The sequence below is a fragment of the Malus domestica genome, chromosome 12 (assembly GCF_042453785.1).
Source record: "Malus domestica chromosome 12, GDT2T_hap1".
Classification (NCBI taxonomy): domain Eukaryota; kingdom Viridiplantae; phylum Streptophyta; class Magnoliopsida; order Rosales; family Rosaceae; genus Malus; species Malus domestica.
The window spans coordinates 1,876,431-1,896,779 of record NC_091672.1 but is presented as its reverse complement, the minus strand read 5'-3'; the positions used below and the strand labels follow the sequence as shown (position 1 = coordinate 1,896,779).

Here is a 20,349-nt window from a genome sequence, read left to right as displayed (position 1 = left end):
GTAGTGATCACAACTCTTGGTGGACAAGCATCAATACCATCAAAATGCCCAAACATTTTATATCCCTTTAAAACAGACTTGAACTGAAATGCCCACTTAGCAAAATTATCATCCCTCAGTTTGATTGTGAGCATACCCAAAAGATTCTCAACTTTAACCATAGGTGTAGACATGATGAAATACACAACAAGAAATCAACCAACACACTGTGTATGAATTTCGCAGGAAAGATTGAAACTTTCTACTTACGACAAGAAAGATTGACACTTTCTGTAAACACGATCTGCAGCGAAGAAAGAATGACACTTCCTTCTAATTCACGAAAGATCGAAAAATGGATACTTTCTACTCACTACAAGAAAGACTAACACTTTCTGTAAACTCTATCAGCAACGAAGAAAGAATGACACTTCCTTCTAATTGACAAAAGACTAATACTTTCGTAGAGAATCAAGAATCATATGAATACCCAGATTGCAGGAATAACACCTGAATCAATACATCCAAACATTTAAGCAGAAAAAGAACAGGAATAACACCTGAATCAAGACGCAGCCGCAACCCAAAAAGAAACTCGCAGCCTCACGAACTCAATCAAAACACCCTTTCAGAAACCAACAATCTTCGGCAGAAGATCAATCGCCAGCGAAGACACCATCAGCGGAAGAAGAACCATCAGGATCGGAAATGGCAGCAAGCCGTTTCCAGCGAAGATACCATGTTAACTTTTCTAAAGAATATAGAACAAAGAACGAAGAACAAAGAAAGAGCTATTGAGAATAAGAAGAGAGAAAGAATGAGAATTTTCATATATGTTTTTGTTAACCATCAATGGCTGTTTACATTTGGTTTTATAGAGCTAGAATGGTCAGTTCAATTACATTAATACCCTCTAACAACTCTTAACCAATCTTATCCTTATAACAACCTAACAGCCCATTTCAACTACCTCTAACAATACTATCAAGAGATCAGCCATGTCATCACTAATGACTATGGTTAATAAAAACTACTTATGTATTTTTCTTTCCTCTTAAATCTCAATCCAGCCAGTGACCACTAAATATGCGCCTCTAGTACCTGCATTTTGCCGAGTTACTGGTCTATTAAGGGCATGTAGTGTTTATCCCGTCATTGACGTTTTTATCTCTTGTTTCAGTTTTAGACAGGTGACACATACTCATTGATAAGGGTGCTAATAGAATGTTGTCAAATTAGAAGACATAATCTCTCATGTGCTGGTGTTATGGATGTGTATGAACTCGTCTCAACAACTTTGGAACCAGTACAACTTAAAATGCGATCGAATTGGTAGGGTTTTGGAGTTAATGGGGGCTTTATTAGCTCATGATAGAGCTACTCAATAAGAATCATATCTATTATTTATGCTATGCCCAGTAGAAGACTATAGATGAGGCACAAAAGCAGAGAGAGCAGCTCCTTTAGTGAAGTAAAAGAGGCACACCAAGAAAATATAAAAAGAGGCATGTATATATATATATATATAGACACTCTCTCACTCACAGTAGCCCTTCTCTTGTTACCGCTGCATCTTCTGAAATTGCATGCAGTTTTCACTGCCTTCGCCACTGCACACGGCACGACCCCTTTCTTTCTATCTTCGAACTCTCTCTATCTCTCTCTCACCCTTTTACTTATATCCTTAAACAACCTCTCCCAAAACGATCGCCCCCTTCTCGTAAACCCAACATCTTTGCCCTCTTCCCACCAAACGACAAATCGTTTTTTTACCCGTTTATGCAAACGGCATGCAGCACGCCCCAAAAAAAACTTTGTCACAAAGTCATTGGTCAAAAAGACCCGATCCCATGCACTGTACACGCGTCAGCACGTCACAACCATGCAGTCCGCCACTCCCTTCTCCCCACATGTCCGCCACTTATTTGCTGTCTCATATATTACTCTAAACTTGCATACAGGATAAAATTTCACGTCAAACACATACCATGTAATGTATCATTACAACGTGTCTTCAATGGCGAAGCTAGAATTTTACAACAACGAGATCATTTTTGGGCCCACATTCATTACACAATTCCATCAAACACCTGATGGACACCTATCAAAATCTACCAACATTCGTCGAGAACTTATGAGACATCTATATGTAGTTGCTTACGTCGAGCATGTGATTTGCACCATTGAGTTGCACACAAAAACAAAGGAGAAAGAAGACGATGGAAAGAAGGAACAAAATTGGAGAATGTAGAATAAACAATAGGTTGTAATTCAACATTGTTCACTTTCTCCTTAATTAGGGTCAAAGATAAATTTACCAAGAAATATACATAGAATATACATGGGTTGGGAAGTTGTTATGGTCATGAGCAGCCATTGACCCTAATTGGACTCCATTACTGCGTTTCATAGTATCTCCGTAGATGATAATGTTAATACGTTCCACTTTTAAGCATTTAGAAAAAAAATTAAATAAACGTGTTAATTTGAAGTGGTATGAAAATATTAAAAGGCACCCGAATAACCTCTCCGCATACTCAATCCATCCAGGTTGCATCCTTCGCTTATCCTCGTGCCCAAACACTACAAATTTCATGCTCTGGACAAAATGAGTCACTAGACGTATACATGGATACATAAACACACACATACTCTCAGACATGGGACCACTGTCCTGTGCTTAAATTCCAGCTTTTTCGTGAACGACACGATCCGACTCTGCCGCTCTCTCTCCTCTCCTCTCCTCTTCCTCTCTTACTCTCTTACTCTCCCTCTCACTCTTCTTTTTGTTCTTCATTTTTCTCTCAATATTTTTTCTTTTAAGTGAACATTTGTTTCTTGTTCTTCTTCTTTGTTCTCCATGGAAATGGAAGATCAGTACAATATGTCCGATCTCCGTCAACTCATGAACGGAGGTCGGACCCACTTCCCCTCCATCCCACTACAACCCACAACCGAGCTCTTCCCGAACCACCACCGAGGTCCTCCTCCTCCTCCTCCTCCTCCTTCTCTTCATCACCAACACCATCCGTACGAGCAGCTCATGATGATAGACCGTTCTCAAGCCCACGAGATGATCCCTCGTGGGCTTCACCATCATCACGAGTTTCGCTCTCCGGACTCTACTAGTGCTGCAGGTGTAACTACTCCTACTACAGTTACGGCAGCTCCTTCTCTTAGTGGCGGTGGCTTGGAGGCTGAAGCTGGCGGGTGTCTTGGCGGTGAAGGGTCTGGAAGGTGGCCGAGGCAAGAGACTCTCACTCTTCTGGAGATCCGATCCGGGCTTGATTTTAAGTTCAAAGAGGCTAATCAGAAGGGTCCTCTCTGGGATGAAGTCTCTAGGTATGTAAATACATACACTTGTACAAGTATACACCCTACCCTAGCATACCTACTTATCTTCCTCTTCTTTTTCAATTTTCAAATTTTTTTGTTCACTCTTGGTTTGTCAAATTTGTTTTGGTCATCATTATTATGTGATTTCTCTTAACTAATTGGTGCATGATGGTACTTTGGCATGGAGGTTTAAGTAAAATCATATTCGGGTACTTCCATTGTGTTTCTACTTATTAATTAAAATTATTTTGAAGCAGTTTGTGGATAGTTTTCCATGTTTTGAGTTGGAAAATAATTATAAAAAAAATAAAAAAATAAAAAAATAAAAACAATTTCAGTTGATCAGTTGCGAACCGAGTTTATCAGTTGAAAATGTGACCTTTCTTTCAAACACAAATTTTTGTTTTTATTTTATTTTGCCATAATAATTAATGGTTGGCCTCTTCCATGCTTGAATACTATATATTAATCGACTGGTTTTTATCTGATATTGAAAAGACATGATGCACAAGGAAAATACAGCCCCCCTAAAAGACTATACATTCTCTTTCTTTAGAAAATTTGAAAGGTCATATGCTTAATTGGGATATCATAACATCATCATTAGCAAAGGAATGATCATAAATATTTCACATGGCCACAACATTTTAATGGGTTTTTAGCTTAGTTATTTTAAAATTCGATTTTCAATTTAAGGCTACTTACCAATATCCTCTTCATATAACCAATCACTATGATATATACTCTGCTTAATTACAAGCTGACACTACCAGGATTGCGGGTCTTTTACTAAGAAAGTGTTGTATTTGTTTTTGGTTTCTTTCGTAGAACCCAGTTTTTATTTCCTTTCATCTGCCTCCTATTTATAATTAAAATTTGTGGCAGGATCATGTGTGAGGAACATGGGTATCAAAGAAGTGGGAAAAAATGTAGAGAGAAGTTTGAAAATTTGTACAAGTACTACAAGAAAACGAAGGAAGGAAAGGCTGGAAGACAAGATGGAAAGCATTATCGGTTCTTTCGACAGCTCGAAGCTCTCTATGGAGAAACTACCAATACCGTAGTCTCACCATCTTTGCCTGCAGAAACCCATTTCGTCGGTAATAATAGTAACAATTATCGTTACCAAGCAGCTGGCAATGCTCAAGCAAATCAAGAGATCACAACTCCCTATCATCATCAGTCATCTGATCAAAAGCACTGTGACAGCCTTAGCCTCTCGAATTCATCCGAGTTCGAAACCTCCTCCTCAGAAGATCAAGACATTAATAATGATGTCAGTGCAGCCGCAATGGACAATGATTCGCAGGAGGTGAAGACAACGAGGAAAAGAAGAGGAGGAATTGGACGGAGGGGTTGGAAGGCGAAGATAAAAGAGTTTATCGATGCACAAATGAGGAAGCTGATCGAGAAGCAAGAGGAGTGGTTGGAGAGGCTAATGAGGACCCTTGAGCAAAAGGAGAGGGAGAGGGTGGTGAGAGAGGAGGAGTGGAGGAAACAAGAAGTTGATAGGGTTGACAGAGAGCAAAATTTCTGGGCCAAAGAGAGGGCATGGATTGAAGCTAGGGATAAGGCTTTGATGGATGCACTGCACAAGATATCGGGAGGATCATCATCAACTGATCAAGCAAAAGCTACTAATTACAATTCTTCATCACCTGATCACAATGATCCTGATCAAATAGTTCATAACATGAGTAGGAGTGCCAAGGAGTTATTCATGAATAAGAAGCGAAAGGAGAATGCAAATTCGAGAAGCGCATCGGCAGCCTGTTACTTTCAGAGCAATGAGTCGTGTTCCTCATTGTATAGTAGTCAAGGAGGGTATTGTGGTGAAATGAGTAATGAACAAGGTAACCATGATGGTTCTAACAATTCTCCTAATGGTGGGAATAATGCAAGTAATGTGGGGAGCAATGCAGTGCCTGATAATTGTTTTCCGTTCTTGATGAGTGAGGGGGAGAACTTGTGGGAAAATTATGGATTGAAGCTGAGCAAGGGAAGCCAAAACCAGTGATGATAATATTATATGAGGTGTAATATTAGTACTTTGTACTAGGTGATCATCAGCTAGCTAGCTGCAGAAGACAACTTGCTCGGTTGAATTTTGTTATGGGGTTTAACAAATTTGAAAAAAAACCTCTCTCCCTCTGTGATGGTCTCATGTGAGGTGAGGTTTACAGTATGATCATGTAAGCAAGGAGCTAACTGGGGGTTATTTATGTGTAGGGTTTGATTGATGTTTTAATCATGGGACTGAAGCCTAAAGACATGGAAATTTTAGAGGGAAATAATTATGGATTTGGACAGGTTGTAGTGCTGCTAGCGTTGGGTATATGTTTTTGTGGGTTTTCATTTGTTTTAAGCTTCATTTTTTTCATCTTCCATGCGTGAGTAAATATTGTTTCTCATTTTGTCATGATATGGATTCCAAGCAGGCCATACTAAAAAATGAATGCATATTGAACATAATATTAAGAGCCAAGTTTTGAGCATTGTTAATTCGTACTTGAATTTGAATTTCCCTTCTTGTAGCTAAGATGAATTTAGTGTAGAATCGCTTGTATAATATATTAAAAAAATAAATAAAAAAGATGTAATATTAAGAGAATAATTTCTTGTTATAGGTTAGGAAAAAAAATTGCAAATTACTAGACCAGATAAACCCACGAACTCTCTCCTTATGCAATATACAAGGACGGAGGCAGCTAAGGCCCACTGGTTGCGGCTGTCTCCACTAAAGTTTTGTGCGAAGGAAACAATATATGATGCTTACATAAGGGGCAGATAACATATTTACCATATTATTCATGCTCCTTCAAAAAAATAAAAGATATATATAACTTGAATTTATTATATTTAAGTACTTTAACTGCTCTGTTGAAATTTTCAAATTATATGTATAAAAATAAGTGATCATTGTGAAAAAAAAATGCCTACAAATTGGCTTAATGAAATTTGAGAAGAAGAAAAATAAGATCACATGAGGGAGTATTCAATATATTTCTCCAACATTTAACTAATCTTGTGGTTGAACTCCTTAACATGTAATAGGGCTCCGATAGGTTAAGCTTGTTCTACATGCATGCATTGTTCAAGGACTTCACAGGAAAATATGGTTTTTTTTTTTTTAATTTGTTTTAAATAAGCTTCAAATGTTTAACGTGTACGATGCAACGTAGCAGAAAATGTTTTTTATGGCATGAAAGAAATTTTTGTTCACAAAATTGGAAATGTGAAATTATCGGTTGAATTTGATTTTTAAATAGAGTAGAAAATAGGCGAAGTTACGACATAATTAAAAGGTGTGCTTTAATAAAAAAGAAATTGTGTGTTAACCAAGTAATGGTGAGGGAGGGGTGCGCCAATGGGTTAGGGTTAGTGCAATTTTCCACAGTTTGTCAGAGTATCTCATACTTGGATGTATAAAATACTTTGGAGCATCATAGAATTTTTCAAGATTATGATAGATCGAAGTTCGATTCTTTACAATATAGCCAAAAAATAAAGAAAATTCCCGTACTCTGAAGGAAGTTGCCTTCTCGATCAGATGAGCATATATAGCATGGCTGGTTGGTACGTACTAGCTATACAGAACTGACAATATTTGGAAGCAGGCAAGGCATGTCATGTGCAGCTTCTTAGTAAAGCAAACGTACGAATTGTATCACCAGAAACATGTCATTATCTGCAATTTAAGGCACTCGAGTACTGATTTCCATTCAGTTTTAAATTACAGCCAGCTGAGTGATATATGTAACACTGAGAGAAACTAATTAGTATAGCATATATACATCATTATGCAGTAACATATATATGACGGTCGGGAGTCTACAGAATTATATATTTTCATATACAATAATACACTTTTTCTTTTCACGTACATGGTTTTGGAAATACAAAAGTTTTAGTTTAAATGTTTTCTTCTTTTATTTATTAGCAATAGTCGTTTGTAAGTTTTGAACTAGATACCTCCTCAAGCAAAGTGAAGATTCGTACTAAAAATGGACCTGGATTGGATTTTATAAGATTGTATCAAGCTTTCATTGATTACTACAATTGTCATTTTCTTTCATATATTTTCTTTTATATGTCTTTTGGTTTTAGAGAACGTTTCATATATTAGCTTTAATTAGTTCCATTGACTATCTTGATGAAATATGTAGTTATAGGCAAGCACGCTCATTCTGTCAACTGAGATATTCAGAAGTTCAATTAGATCAGATTTAGTTTATTACATGTTCGAATTCCTTTACTTCTGCTTTTGGTTCTGATTTCAAATTAGCCATAAGCACGTCGATGAGTAAGTGGTTGTGTCACTCAAATTTGGTAATCAAAATCCTTCTCCTTGTTCCTTGCTCTCTTTTGAAAATCCTCGTAGGATGATAGCTCATAAGGTTAAAAACATTTGTCCTTACATTCAAGTATTATGTTCGATTCTTCATCTCCTATTATCGCTTGTATGAATATATATAACCTACTCGAAACCCAATATTTTACTTTTCTTGCCAACAAAGAAAGTTTTGAATTGATTGTTCTCTATCAAATGAATACAAAAGAAAGATAGAAGGGGACTCTGAGTTTATTTTTTTCCCCCAATTCTTTTTGTTGAAATTTTTTGGGGAAAGGGGGTGGCAATCAAATTGAAGCTTAAATTTTCCTTTATCATAAAGGTATTGTAAACCGATGTATGTGATGCATCGGTTTGAAGAAAGGTTTAGGGTACTAAACTGAAACATTTAGATAAAGCACACAAATTTAGCTATCAGCTGAAGTAATGCGTTCTATACACCGGTGCATTATATAATTTTCAAGGTCGTGCATGGGAGAACTATATTCACATGTAGCTTGTGGAGAGAGTCCATTGTGATCCAAATTCAGCTATCCCATACACCAACGCACTATAGAATTTTCAAAATAATACATGGGAGAACTGTATTCGCTTGTAGCTAGTGGAGGGAGTCCATTGTTATCCAAACATCAGTCATTACTCATATACATAACACAGTGAACACTCTTGGACAAACACTAGTGACCGTACATAGGAAAGAGTAAAGAAGCTTCCCACCACGGGAACCAAACATTGCAGTCATTGTCTCAGTGATTTTCCATGTACCTCCCATTTATTTTGTCTCTCTTATTGTCACTATTTTGATGAATCTCCTTCCCCGAGCTTGCTTTGGTTTGCTTGTCCCAAGGCCAAACTGCTTCTGTTTCCTGCTTCTGCTTCCGGCTGCTTGAGACAGTTGAGTAGTTGAGTCATCCGCAGTCAAACGAGGAGATTACATGCATGACAATTTTAGAAATTTCAAGTTTAAGAAAAACAGCTTTTTTTGGGAATGCTTTTGCTTTGCTTGCTTCATGCTTTTGCTGAGGTGACCACTTACTGAGCTGATGTATACAAAACACCAAAAGAAAAAGAAGAAAATTTTTGAACCGTTACTGCTCTGCTTTTGTAGCTTTTGGCTTATCCCAAATTGGGAAGTCTGGCCATTGCTTCCAGGCTGCTTTTAAACAATCTTTAGACATTACTGACATTTACCATAGCAATTTAATCTACACATGTAAAACATAAATTAACTATAGAAATAGAACTCCTTCATCTTTTTCTAAAATCCCAGTTTAAAAGTTAAAAATAAATAAGAAAAAAAAAGCCCTGCACAGTCTTAGGGTTTAGGGGTGTGCCCAATTGGCCCAAAAGCCCACTTCAATTAGGTACTCTGAATTGGTCCAGAAAGGTGTATCTTTTTCTAAAATCTCATTTATCCCAGCAGGTTATTTTGTTGAAAATTTATTTTCGCACTCTTGTTTTCTCCGTGCTCTCTTTTACTCTTTTCTAGCTGTTGAATTTATCAATTAGAGGAGAATTAAGAGGCAAATCAGAGAAAAGAGAGTAGCAGGAGAAAACGGAAGTGTGGAAGTTATATTCTCCTATTGTGCTTAGGGTTAATGTTAAGAAGGGTAGTATACCATATAGAGCTATTCGGATCGGGCGAGAAGCCCTCTCCCTTCTGTTCCTTCGATTCCTTCATCAATCGTCGCTCGTTGGAAGAATCGGGATGAATCTCCGAATTAATTTTTTTCGGAAAATTTTCGAATCTGATCTTGAATTTTGGGTCTTCTGCCTTATTCAGTTGTCATGGTTTGCGCTGATTGATCTTGTGTTTGGAGGTGAATACAAGGCAGGTTCAATGCTGTAAAGGCAAACCCAAAGTTTGGGTCCATCCAAAGTACTACTCAAAGCCTCAAATTTTAAGAGCTCAAAGTTCACAAAACAAAGGAATTGAACCACAGTTGCAAATATTGTAGTAGACTCGATTTACGCCATGTTTTGGTGCCTAGGATTGGATTGGATTGGATAAGTTATTGAATCTATAACAAGTTGATAGAAGAAACGGAGACCAACTTGCAAAGTTTGACATATTCAATCTTAGATACCAAACGCGACCTGTCAATAAAATGACTAGCCCAAGGGACGTCAAAAACCAGTGCAGTACGATGAACACGCAAACCGTTCAAGAAACAAGGTAATTAAGATCAAAACCAAATAGACAAAAACTGGATGTTGGAAATTATAGTGCTTATCTTCAATTCAGGCAATAAAAAGTAACTGTTTAGGAAACATTTTTGAAACTCAACATGTCACCGGCCGTCAAGCTTTTTATTCTACCACCATCCTAATATCCGAGATCAAGAACAGAAGTTCGAAAAAACCCTAATAATACGCTTGAGAATGACAAAAGCCATACACAGACCGCAAGATAGTTTTCCAAAAATAAAACAAGAACTGTAAATTTCTTCAGTACTTGTAATCCTTCACATGGAGAGACTCAGCGGCACCCTCACCGAGCTTGGCATCACCCTTGTAGATTCCAAGAGTAGCTTCTGAGTTGGCCTTGGCCCTTGTGAGGAGAGCAGCCTGCGCCTTTGGGATGTTTCCCTCTTTCCCTGCCCATGCCTTCAGTGTGCTCTGCTGAAGAGCACGTCCGAAGGAGAAGGATAGAGACCACGGCTTCTTTCCCTTGAGTTGGTTCATGGCGTTGAGGTTGAGGGTAGCCTCCTCCTCACTCTGTCCACCGGACAAGAACACAACAGCAGGGACAGCTGCAGGGGTAGTGCGCAACAAGGCGCGAACTGTGTACTTAGCAATCACTTCTGGTGAAACCTTCTTGGCATCAGATCCTGGGGTAACCATGTTGGGTTTCAAGAGAGTTCCTTCAAGCAGGACATGGTGGTCGTTAAGGGCCTTGTAGCATGCGGCAAGAACACGTTCAGTCACATCGGCACACTTATCGATGGAATGGGGTCCATCGACCAGGATCTCTGGCTCAACGATGGGCACTAGGCCATTCTCCTGGCAGATGATGGCATAACGAGCCAACCCGTTGGCATTCTCTTGGATGGACAGCTGAGATGGTTCATTGGGGCCAATCTTGAGCACAGCACGCCACTTTGCGAACCGTGCACCAGCTTCATAGTACTTCTGGCAACGCTGGGCAAGGCCATCAAGACCCTGGGTTGTGGTCTCACCATTGGTTCCGGCAAGCTCAACGGTACCCTTGTCGACCTTAATTCCAGGGAGAACACCACCTTCCTTCAAGACATCAACGAATGGCTTGCCTGCACAACATAATAATGAGTACCATCCCATGGAAAATTTGACAATATTATTTAGGAAAAGAACAATCCAAACCGAGCACAAATCGGAAAAGGGTAACAATTCATGCAACCAGAGGATGGTCAAAACAGGATTACAAACATAACAAGTACTGTTTACTGCTTTACCCAAACTTCTCTTGAAAAAAAAATCTTCACAAAACGATACAAATTCAAAGGATTTATTGTTCGAACAAAATAAAAACACTGCATACTCAATATATTTTGATTCAAAATAAAACAGAACAAATAGTTGTGCAATGACGAAGTATCAAAACCTAGAAACTTTAGTCAAAATACCTGAAGCGGTCTTCTGGTAGAGGGTTTCCTCAAAGAGGATAACTCCACTAAGGTATTGGAGCACATCAGGGGCAGTGAAGAGCAGTTCACGAAGAGCACGCCTGTTTGATTCAACATTCTCAACATTGATGCTGGCAAAACGTTTGCCGATTGTGCCAGTTGACTCATCAGCAGCGAGAATACCCTTTCCAGGGGTGCCGATGTAGGCAGCATTGGCGATAAGCTCATCTGCAAGGCATAAAAAATTCAGCCAACATAGACCAGAAATCACAAAATATAAATACCCACATCGAAACATCTACATTAAATTACAAAAAACAAGAAAATATGGAATGATAACAAAAGTTCGGACAAGTCCAAATTCCCCTCATAGTCAAGCAAGTAATACAACCGAAATCGAAAAATCAATTACTACATGTGACATGCTTCCAAAACTATTAGAACTTCAGATCAAAACAAATACAACGAGGAACTCTGAAGGGTAAAGTGTTATGAATAAGTAAGATAATCACACACATAAAAACATAGGGTTTCAATGAAGATCAAAAGATCAAAATTTAGTACCAAACAACTTTGTCAATCGAATCCTATACCTAAAATTGACTGAAAAAATCATAAACCCCAATAAGCACAGTTGCAAATTTGAGGACTCTAAATCCATAAATTTGATTTTAACTTTGAAGTAAAATATAGTCAACAGGTATTCCATCTTCACAAAGTAAAACCTAGAAGGCATATTAACTAAACATGTCAGATTAGATCTAAATTTTAGTAATCAAAGTACTCAAAAAAAGTTTCAGGAGCAAAAACGATTGATTTTCTGATAACCCAAATCCAGAAAACTGCAAGAAATCGATACGGTGTAGAAAAAACGAATCTGGGTCTTCGGATTTCGAACGCAGAAGTAAGATTCAATCACTCAACAACCAGAACATACTGAAAAAACATGGTTTCATGCATCAACGCTTGAAAACGAATAAAAACAATCAGATCTAAGAAATTAATCAAAACAACATATATATATATACACACACATTTACAGATCGATATGAAAAAGTAACAGAGTGAAGGGGATGAGTAAATTACCAGCGTATTTGCCTCTGTAAGCAGACATGTTTGATTGATGCTGAAGATTGAGAGAGGAAGAAGAAGACGAGTTCGTTGTTTTCTGAGAGATCGAGAGAGAGGAAGAGACGATGGAAGAAAGTGAAGGGTGGGTGAGGATTTTTATGCGAGTACGGCTCGAAAGTTGCACTGTTTGCTTGGCTTCTTCCCCACTTAAATAAATTATTATTAATTTTCTCTTTTTGGTTTTACCATTTTGCCCTCCTGCCCTTAGTTGGACCTACACTTATTTCCTATTTTATATTAATACGAATTCATTACTGTGGATTTTCTCCCAATTTACAAAAAAAAAATATATGTTTTTTCCTAAAATGTTCGTTTTCTCCATTAATTGAGTATCTCCAATGAAATTGTTGAGAAATGTTAAGGGAACTCTTTCGAGAGTGAGACTTTTCGAGGACTTTCTGCTACATAGTTTAACGTTAATTTTCGTGGCAGTGTTATAAAACATAAAGCAAAAAATATAAGGTGACAAAGAGTTTATGAAGAGTCCTATTTTTTAGAGAGTCCACTTAGCATTTCTAAAAATTGTTTTAGAAATAGCGGTGTTAATAACTCACGACATTTCCATGTGTGTTAGGTATGGTTTTGATTGACGTGTCTTAACTTAAATGATTAAGAAAATAAAATACCACATACATGATACATATTGTGATTGTTTATGTGACTCGTTGTTCTAATTAGATTTAATTTTACTGTAACAGAATTTCATAAGCGTTACTCTTTTTTTTTTCTTCATAAAATTGCTTTAAAAGCTTTAGAGTCTTTATATCAATATTTTACTAATACGTACAACCTTGAGGTCAAATGAGCTTTTGAACATCAGAAGTTGAATTGATCATCAAAAGAGAACTAGTAAAAAAATTAGAATACAATCTGAGAAATAAACTTCCATCGAAATACATGCCTTACAAAGCCTCTAGATTTACTTTGGTCACGCATAAGTTTTACTTCATATGCACAAATTAATATTTCCTTTTAAGTTAGAGCCTAAATTAATTGAAGAGGGTAAAAAGGTAATTAGGCAGCGTGGTGGGATTTCACAAAACCAGCCGCCGTCCCCGTGATTGGGTTAGGTCGGTAGGAAGGGGGTCAAAAAAGTAAAACACGCCAACCAAATCCTGTGGGGTTTGAAGGCGACTCCGGTTTTGGTTTTGTGAACTTGTGATAGCCAAAACCAACACCGGCAATCTAGGTTCCGGTCTTTATCACAGTGCTTGCCTTTTTTAGCCTATATTCATATCTTGCAAAAAATTTATAACGTAAAATAAACGGGTGAGATTTAAAAAAAATTATCATATACTTTTATTATTTTCATCTATCTTATTTGTATCTTGGTGTGCTTAAAATCGGAAAATGATTCTCTTTGGATCCACTTTGTAGGGATCCTAAGGATTCCCGTATCTTATCCGTTCATCGTATATTGTACAATCAATTTTCGTCAGATACTATTTATGTTTAATTTTAAATAAAAAAAATCAAATATACGATTAACAGCTAAAATGTGAGAATTCCTAGTATCCCTACAAAATGAATATGAATGGGATCCAATTCCCTTAAAATCACAGAATATTGAAGCCACGTATCATATCTTGAGCACCTATACTAGAAATTTTGTGTACGGCCGCCCATATGCTAGGTTATCTGTCTGCCCAAAAATCTCCTATATTTGAGATCCATGTCTTTTTTTTTTTCCAAATCAAATTTAATTTGTTTTTGTATAAATTGATTGTTGTAGTTTACAAGGAAGAAGCACTAAAAAAATGAAGTAGGATTCTCTTTCCTCCAAATACCCTCACCTCCCATTCTCTCTCACTTTCCTCTTTGTCTCTCTTTTTAAAGAAGTCAACACAAAATGTTGATGCTGCTTAATCGTGAACGTTCAAATAAAATGAGACTGGAAGAGAAGGAAAATGAGAGAGGAAAGAATCCGGATCCGTAAAAAATACTCACTTAAAGTGTGAGGAAAGTGTAATATTTTACTAGTTTGATTGAAGGGTATGTGTGTAGGTAGCTTCTCTAGTGTTGGTAGTTTTGACGTCTAGGATACATAAACTTACAACATGAATGGCATTTCCTAGGAATTTTCTTTGTTTTGTAATTATAGGCAGCTATCAAACGCTTTGGAATGCCCCTTCAATGTCTCCTTTATACGATCGATTGAACCTAAAAACTATACAAATAGAATTTAGGGGTTCAAACTTAAAAACTAAATCACACACTACAGTAATGTTAAAATATACCGTAACGTGATATAATTATAAAATGTTCTCACATTATAACGCGTGTTTTACGTAATTCATAATGTATTCTAAGGCTGTCAAATGTCATTGAATTTGTTTTTTTATTTTTCTGTGTAAAATTATTGCAATGCATAACCTGCATTATTATGTATGCTTTGCAGAGTCAAATAGTACATGCTTCTTGTTGGTTCCTTGTCATCTCACCCACCGCATTTCTGATTGCTGCATTCTTTTGAACTCGATTTTAATTATGATTTTCGGAACTTGATTTTAATGTCATTTTATTCTACGAAACTCAAGAGTTGATACTTTATTCTCTGAAACTCGATTGTGATCTCATTTTGTTTTCTGACACTTGGAAGTTGTCTCTATAAAACTCAAAATTCACTCCACATTACCTTTAGATCTATTAATTTCTTAAGTGAGTTGGATTTGGGCACCAAGCTAATCAAGTTTTTTTAATATTTTTTCACCTCTTCAATTTCTTTTAAACTTAATACTCTTATTGTTGAATATAGCGCATAATGGAGATTTATAATTTTTATTGCACATGTAGCATAGTCTTTTTGAGTGTTGAGTCCCACATATGTTTCAAAAGGTGACCTATAAGTTTCAGTGAGAAGAGAGTCCACAAGTCAAAATGGAACGAATTTTGAGTTCCAAGGAATAAAGTGGTGACTTTCTAATTACAGGGAATAATGTGAAATCAAAATGAAGTTCCAAAGGGTATAGCTAAAAAATAAGTCTCAAAACAATAAGAGTTGTTATTATGCCTCATCCAACAAACTTTCAACACAGTTGTTTGATTTATGATACTAGTAAATCAGACAATGATGATCATTAGAGATTAAATTGTCTCTATGAGTCTTCCATAGTCCATTTTTGAAAACAAAAAAACAAAAAAAACTTTCAACACATTGATATATGAACCAAAATCAATCGCATCTCGTCACTAGCATCACTTGGATCATGCGCAACAATTCTCCTTAATATTTAAAACTGGAAAATTCTTAAAAAATAAAAGCATGCAAAAGAATATGGCATGATGACATTTTTCATTCGTGGTTTACTTCAAGCGTTTTATGCTTTTGGAGTTCAATGTCCGATGCCAATTTTTTTTGAATTTTTTTTACCTAAAATGATCTTTGAGATCGTTAAAATTCTCATTTTAGTTTCTGAGGTTTAAAATTGATAGAAATGATCCATAAGATTGTCCACCATTAATAATTTTGGTCATTCTGTGATAAATTTCTGTTAAATTGAGAGTATTTTTATCAGAACAATTTCTTCCCTTGAACTGATGGTTTCTTTAATTTAATGAAATTTTTTCACAAAAAGACTGAAATTGTTGACTGTAGACAATCTCAAGAATCAAATTAAGAAGTTATGTCAATCTTAGATATTATTTTGAATAAAAAGCTAACTTTTTTTTTTTTTTTTTGCATGGTAAGATTGTGCGTAAAGATATTATCTGATATAAAATAAACCCTAGCATGTTGTATAGTGTTATCTTTACAATTTGATGTTCTACATTGATAGCCATGACTCATTTGTACAAATTCTAATACAAGTTATATTATATTTAAACTAGTCTAAATTATATAAAGAAAATACGAACCAAGTACGTAGAGTAGAGTACATCAGCTATAATTAACCAATATAACTACGCCAACGTTAAATAGTCAAACTATAATTCATGTCGACTTTTGAAATTCTTGTGAAAGAAGGAAAAGAAGTGGTAGTTAGTTAGGATGTTGAATACCAAGTTGTGGAAGCATCGGCCGCATCACCTGCCTCTCTTTCCATCTCTCATCTCTTCTCTTTTCTGAAACTGGTGAGCCAACTGGCCAAGTGGGGTCTTTCAAGAGGTTCTCGCCATGTTGGGGTAATTTTAATTTTTTTTTTTGTCGATCTTTTTCGGAATTGTATTCGTTTATTGTACATCGTGCTGTCAGTTTTTGTCAGGTACTGTTTTTATTTAACGCACGATATACGATAAATGTATAATTTTGAATAATTATTTAAACTTGGAATATTCTTCAGTTCGATCCGATATTGGAGACAAAATGAACGAGTTGTGCTGTTAGGTCTTGGAATATTCTTCACTTCTTTATAAGGAAAACTAATGAAAGGGTTTGAAAACTTTGAGTTTTAACGATAAGGACAAAATAAAGAAATGAATAGTATCATGTTTGATTTTTTAGTGTAAAAATGTGATTTTTCGTTAAAATGAACATTACAAGATAAGGGTTAGAATTTGAGAACACATTTTTCTAAAAAACATTTTGACACGCATTTTTAGAAGACGAATATATTTTATCAATCCATTAGAATTTGAGAACACATTTTTCTAAAAAACATTTTGACATATATTTTTAGAAGATGAATATATTTTATCGATCCAATTGTTTATTTTTTTTATGTATTCTCTCAAATATCATCTTTAACAAAATCACTAAAATCCCGCAATATGACCAACACATTTTTCTAAAAAACATTTTGACACGCATATTAAGAGACGAATAAAATACATTTTATCGATCAAACTGATTATTTTTTTTATGTATTCTCTCAAATATCATCTTTAACAAAATCACTAAAATCCCCCAATACAACCACTTGATTAAATTTAACATTTTTATAAAACTATTTTCTTCATTATAAATAAATATCTTATAATTTTAAATTTGTCTAATTCAAAAATGTTGTGAAGGCCCAATAATTACATTATTGGGCCTAAACAATACCTAACCCAATAAAAAAATGAATAAAGAACTTTCAAATAAACACATTCTCAATGAACCCAAATATATAACAAAAGAAGTTTACATTTCTCCAAACTAAAACCAAGTCGATGAACAAACTAAAACTCTCCTCAAAGCTTTTATCAAAACCTACTAGTATCCGGTAATAATCTCAGCACGACTGAGATCACGATCAAAGTTTCAGCAAACAAAAAGGAACGACCTAGGTTACGAGACCGCGAAAACAAAGCTACCTTCTAACCGCATAACAATTTGGTATTCGACAGCTTCCCCAATCAATACTTGTAGTCCTTGACATGAAGGTTCTCGGCGGCACCCTCGCCAAGCTTGGCGTCACCCTTGTAGGCTCCCAATGTCGCTTCCGAGTTAGCCTTGGCCCTGGTGAGGAAAGCTTCCTGAGCCTTCTTCACATTCTCCTCCTTTCCTGACCAAGCCTTGAGAGTGCTCTGCTGAAGGGCACGTCCGAAGGAGAATGAAAGAGTCCATGGCTTCTTCGCCTTTAACTTGTTCATGGCGTTGAGGTTGAGGGTAGCGTCCTCCTCGCTCTGCCCACCAGAGAGGAAAACCACAGCAGGGACAGCTGCAGGCATGGTGCGCTGCAAGGCGCGGACAGTGTGCTCGGCAACCACCTCGGGCGCAACCTTTTTGGAATCAGATCCTGGAGTCACCATGTTAGGCTTCAAGAGAGTCCCTTCAAGCAGGACATGGTGGTCGTTAAGTGCCTTGTAGCATGCGGCAAGAACACGTTCGGTCACATCAGCACACTTCTGAATGTCGTGGGATCCATCAACAAGGATCTCTGGCTCAACAATGGGGACAAGGCCATTCTCCTGGCAGATGATAGCATATCGGGCCAACCCATTGGCGTTCTCGTTGATTGCCAGCTGAGATGGCTCGGTGGGGCCAATCTTGAGCACAGCACGCCATTTTGCAAATCGGGCACCAGCTTCGTAGTACTTCTTGCAACGTTCGCCAAGGCCATCCAGACCCTGAGTTGTGGTTTCACCATTGGTACCAGCAAGCTCAACAGTGCCCTTGTCAACCTTAATTCCAGCAAGGACACCGCCCTCCTTCAAAACATCAACGAACGGCTTACCTGTATAGCATAAATCGAAATGTCAATGGCATGACATATCATCCAAGCACAAAAAATAAACAGAAATGACAAGCTCATAGATAAACCTTCGAACCCTTCAATGCATGGACAAACACGAGTATTGAAAACAATTCATAATTTTTGAATTAAACCCGATTTTAGACATGAATTTCATAGCGTAGGTAGAAAAATACCAGCAGCTGTCTTCTGGTAGAGGGTTTCCTCAAAGAGGATGACTCCACTGAGGTATTGGAGGGCACCGGGAGTGGTGAAAAGCAGCTCACGGAGAGCGCGCCTGTTTGTCTCAGTATTCTCAACGCCAATGCTGGAAAGACGCTTGCCAATCGTGCCAGTTGACTCATCGGCAGCAAGGATACCCTTTCCCGGGGTACCAATGTAGGCAGCATTAGCAATGAGCTCATCTGCAAGCCAAAGATAATTCAATATATTAAGGGCTGGTTTGGTATTGTCATGCTTTGAAAAAAAAATTACTTTTGCTGTGCTGCGAGAATAAGCTCATTCTGATTCACATTTTCAGTTTTTTTTTTCACACAAAACTGTGAAAATAAATTGTTTTAAAGTGTTTACCAAATACCTTTATGTCGGGTTTTTTTTATACCCATTTTTTATAAAAGTACCTTAGTATTTATACTCATTTTTTTATAAAAGTACCTCAGTGCTAATCCAGTACTCACAACCCCAAACCCCAAACTTAGATTATACACAAGAGAAAACAAAAAGAAAGCACGACGACGAAAGGACCGCTTCAAACTCTGTGAACATAAAATTCTTTTGAATTAAAACACCAATTAAGCAAATATCATCCGTCACAGTCACATGTCTCCTATGCATCCGAGTCCTAATCATCCTCCCGTATTTTTTAAGACTAAATTTCTTGTGTAAAAAATCAATTAAAACGTCAGCTGATGACAAAAATGGAGTTTTACAGAGTTTTACAGGTATATTTTTCAAATAATTTGAGATTTACACGTTAAAATAAACCTCAAATTCAGGTCATGCCAATCGATCCAAACAAACAAGGATCGTAAATCATCATTTAATTAAAACAATCATTATAAACAAATTAAAAAATGATATCTTCCAACAAAAGGGTTTACCATACAATCCAAAATTTTAAGATTTTTCTCTACCCTACATGATCATAACCATTAACACACCAGTTAGACACTAATCATGCAGTAACTTCAATCAATAAAACGCTAAGGATACTACCAAATGTGGGACTCTTCATGGACTCCGTAAAAAATGAGGTGGCGGAAAGTCCACGGAGAGTCCACACAACTTCACACTTTGAGAGAATAAAAAGTCACACTTTTGAGTCTCCCAAGCATATATCTTAATTAATTTCGAATTAAGTTTCAAAATTAAGCACCATCCACACACTATTAAGTATTAACAATTCAGCAAAACTTAATTTAACACATAAAAATTCATTATCATCATGATAAAAGCACCGATACAACACTAATCCATAATCCATACGATAAATTCAACGCATACAAATACAGACCAGAGCAAACACTAATAATTCAAAATTAAACCAAACAACAACAACAAAAAGGGCAGAATCTTTCGAACGAGAGATAAAAGGAAGAAGAGAATATGTAACGGCGTTAGGCGATGATTACCGTGATACTTTCCCTTGAAGGCCGACATTTTTGACTGTGAGAAGAGAGAGCGGAAACTTTAAGGGTCGGTTATGGATTGGGAGATTGAGGAGGAAGATGGAGAAAATGGTGGGTGTGAGTGAGGGTTTTATATCAGAGACCAAGGCCTTGCGGAACACGTTGCTCTCAGTCAAGTGCACCTCAAATGATCTTCGACTTTC

At 36.8% G+C, this 20,349-nt stretch overlaps 3 protein-coding genes across 3 annotated transcripts; 1 reads left to right on the top strand and 2 right to left on the bottom strand.

Annotated features, from left to right (window-relative positions):
• The first annotated feature begins 2,647 nt into the window (after window positions 1-2,647).
• LOC103449398 (trihelix transcription factor PTL) lies at window positions 2,648-5,810 on the top strand. The gene is made up of 2 exons (XM_008388719.4): window positions 2,648-3,321; window positions 4,201-5,810. The coding sequence occupies exons 1-2, from the start codon at window positions 2,840-2,842 to the stop codon at window positions 5,330-5,332; spliced, it is 1,614 nt and encodes a 537-aa protein (XP_008386941.3). The 5' UTR covers window positions 2,648-2,839; the 3' UTR covers window positions 5,333-5,810.
• Window positions 5,811-9,878: 4,068 nt separating this feature from the next.
• LOC103449399 (fructose-bisphosphate aldolase 1, cytoplasmic-like) lies at window positions 9,879-12,583 on the bottom strand. The gene is made up of 3 exons (XM_008388720.4): window positions 12,358-12,583; window positions 11,272-11,499; window positions 9,879-10,935 (listed from the first exon to the last, which is right to left on the bottom strand). Exons 1-3 carry the CDS (start codon window positions 12,383-12,385, stop codon window positions 10,115-10,117), a joined length of 1,077 nt encoding a protein of 358 aa, XP_008386942.1. The 5' UTR covers window positions 12,386-12,583; the 3' UTR covers window positions 9,879-10,114.
• A 4,847-nt stretch (window positions 12,584-17,430) lies between these two features.
• Window positions 17,431-20,349, bottom strand: LOC103449400 (fructose-bisphosphate aldolase 6, cytosolic). Its single transcript, XM_008388721.4, has 3 exons — window positions 20,150-20,349; window positions 18,695-18,922; window positions 17,431-18,500 (listed from the first exon to the last, which is right to left on the bottom strand). Exons 1-3 carry the CDS (start codon window positions 20,175-20,177, stop codon window positions 17,680-17,682), a joined length of 1,077 nt encoding a protein of 358 aa, XP_008386943.3. The 5' UTR covers window positions 20,178-20,349; the 3' UTR covers window positions 17,431-17,679.